Source organism: Sinocyclocheilus rhinocerous, unplaced genomic scaffold (assembly GCF_001515625.1).
Source record: "Sinocyclocheilus rhinocerous isolate Xijiao unplaced genomic scaffold, SAMN03320098_v1.1 scaffold281, whole genome shotgun sequence".
Lineage (NCBI taxonomy): Eukaryota > Metazoa > Chordata > Actinopteri > Cypriniformes > Cyprinidae > Sinocyclocheilus > Sinocyclocheilus rhinocerous.
This window is the reverse complement of record NW_015623191.1, coordinates 115,414-115,717: the sequence shown is the minus strand read 5'-3', so window position 1 is coordinate 115,717 and position 304 is coordinate 115,414. Positions and strand designations below refer to the sequence as shown.

At 50.0% G+C, this 304-nt stretch overlaps 1 protein-coding gene across 1 annotated transcript in view; it reads right to left on the bottom strand.

Moving 5' to 3' along the window:
* Positions 1-304, bottom strand: part of LOC107738867 (D(2)-like dopamine receptor) — an 18,205-nt gene that overhangs the window by 1,331 nt on the left and 16,570 nt on the right. Inside the window, exon 7 of the mRNA XM_016550797.1 lies at positions 115-304. This exon is cut by the window's right edge and continues 13 nt beyond it. Coding sequence (XP_016406283.1) covers positions 115-304 — 190 coding nt within the window. The remainder of the gene's footprint in view (positions 1-114) is intronic.

Genomic DNA, 304 nt, shown 5'->3' with positions numbered 1-304 from the left:
TTCAGAATTGCGAGACAAACTAGAAATCGCTAGAAAGAGTTTGTATCTCACAATCATGACTCTTTTCTCAGAATTGCAAATTTGTTTCTGCAAAATTAATCTTCAAAATCTCACCTAAAACGATGGCCAGCATCTGCGTGGCCTTCCTCTCCTTCTGCTGCGACAGTCTTCCTCTCGCTCTCTCCTTCGCCGCCGCTCCTTTCTCTCTGTCTGCGTTTCTGTCCCTCCATCCGTGGCGTGTGTGTGTGTTCTCCAGCGGCGCGGGACAGGGAGCCACCGACACCGACAGGGAGATTTTAGTGCG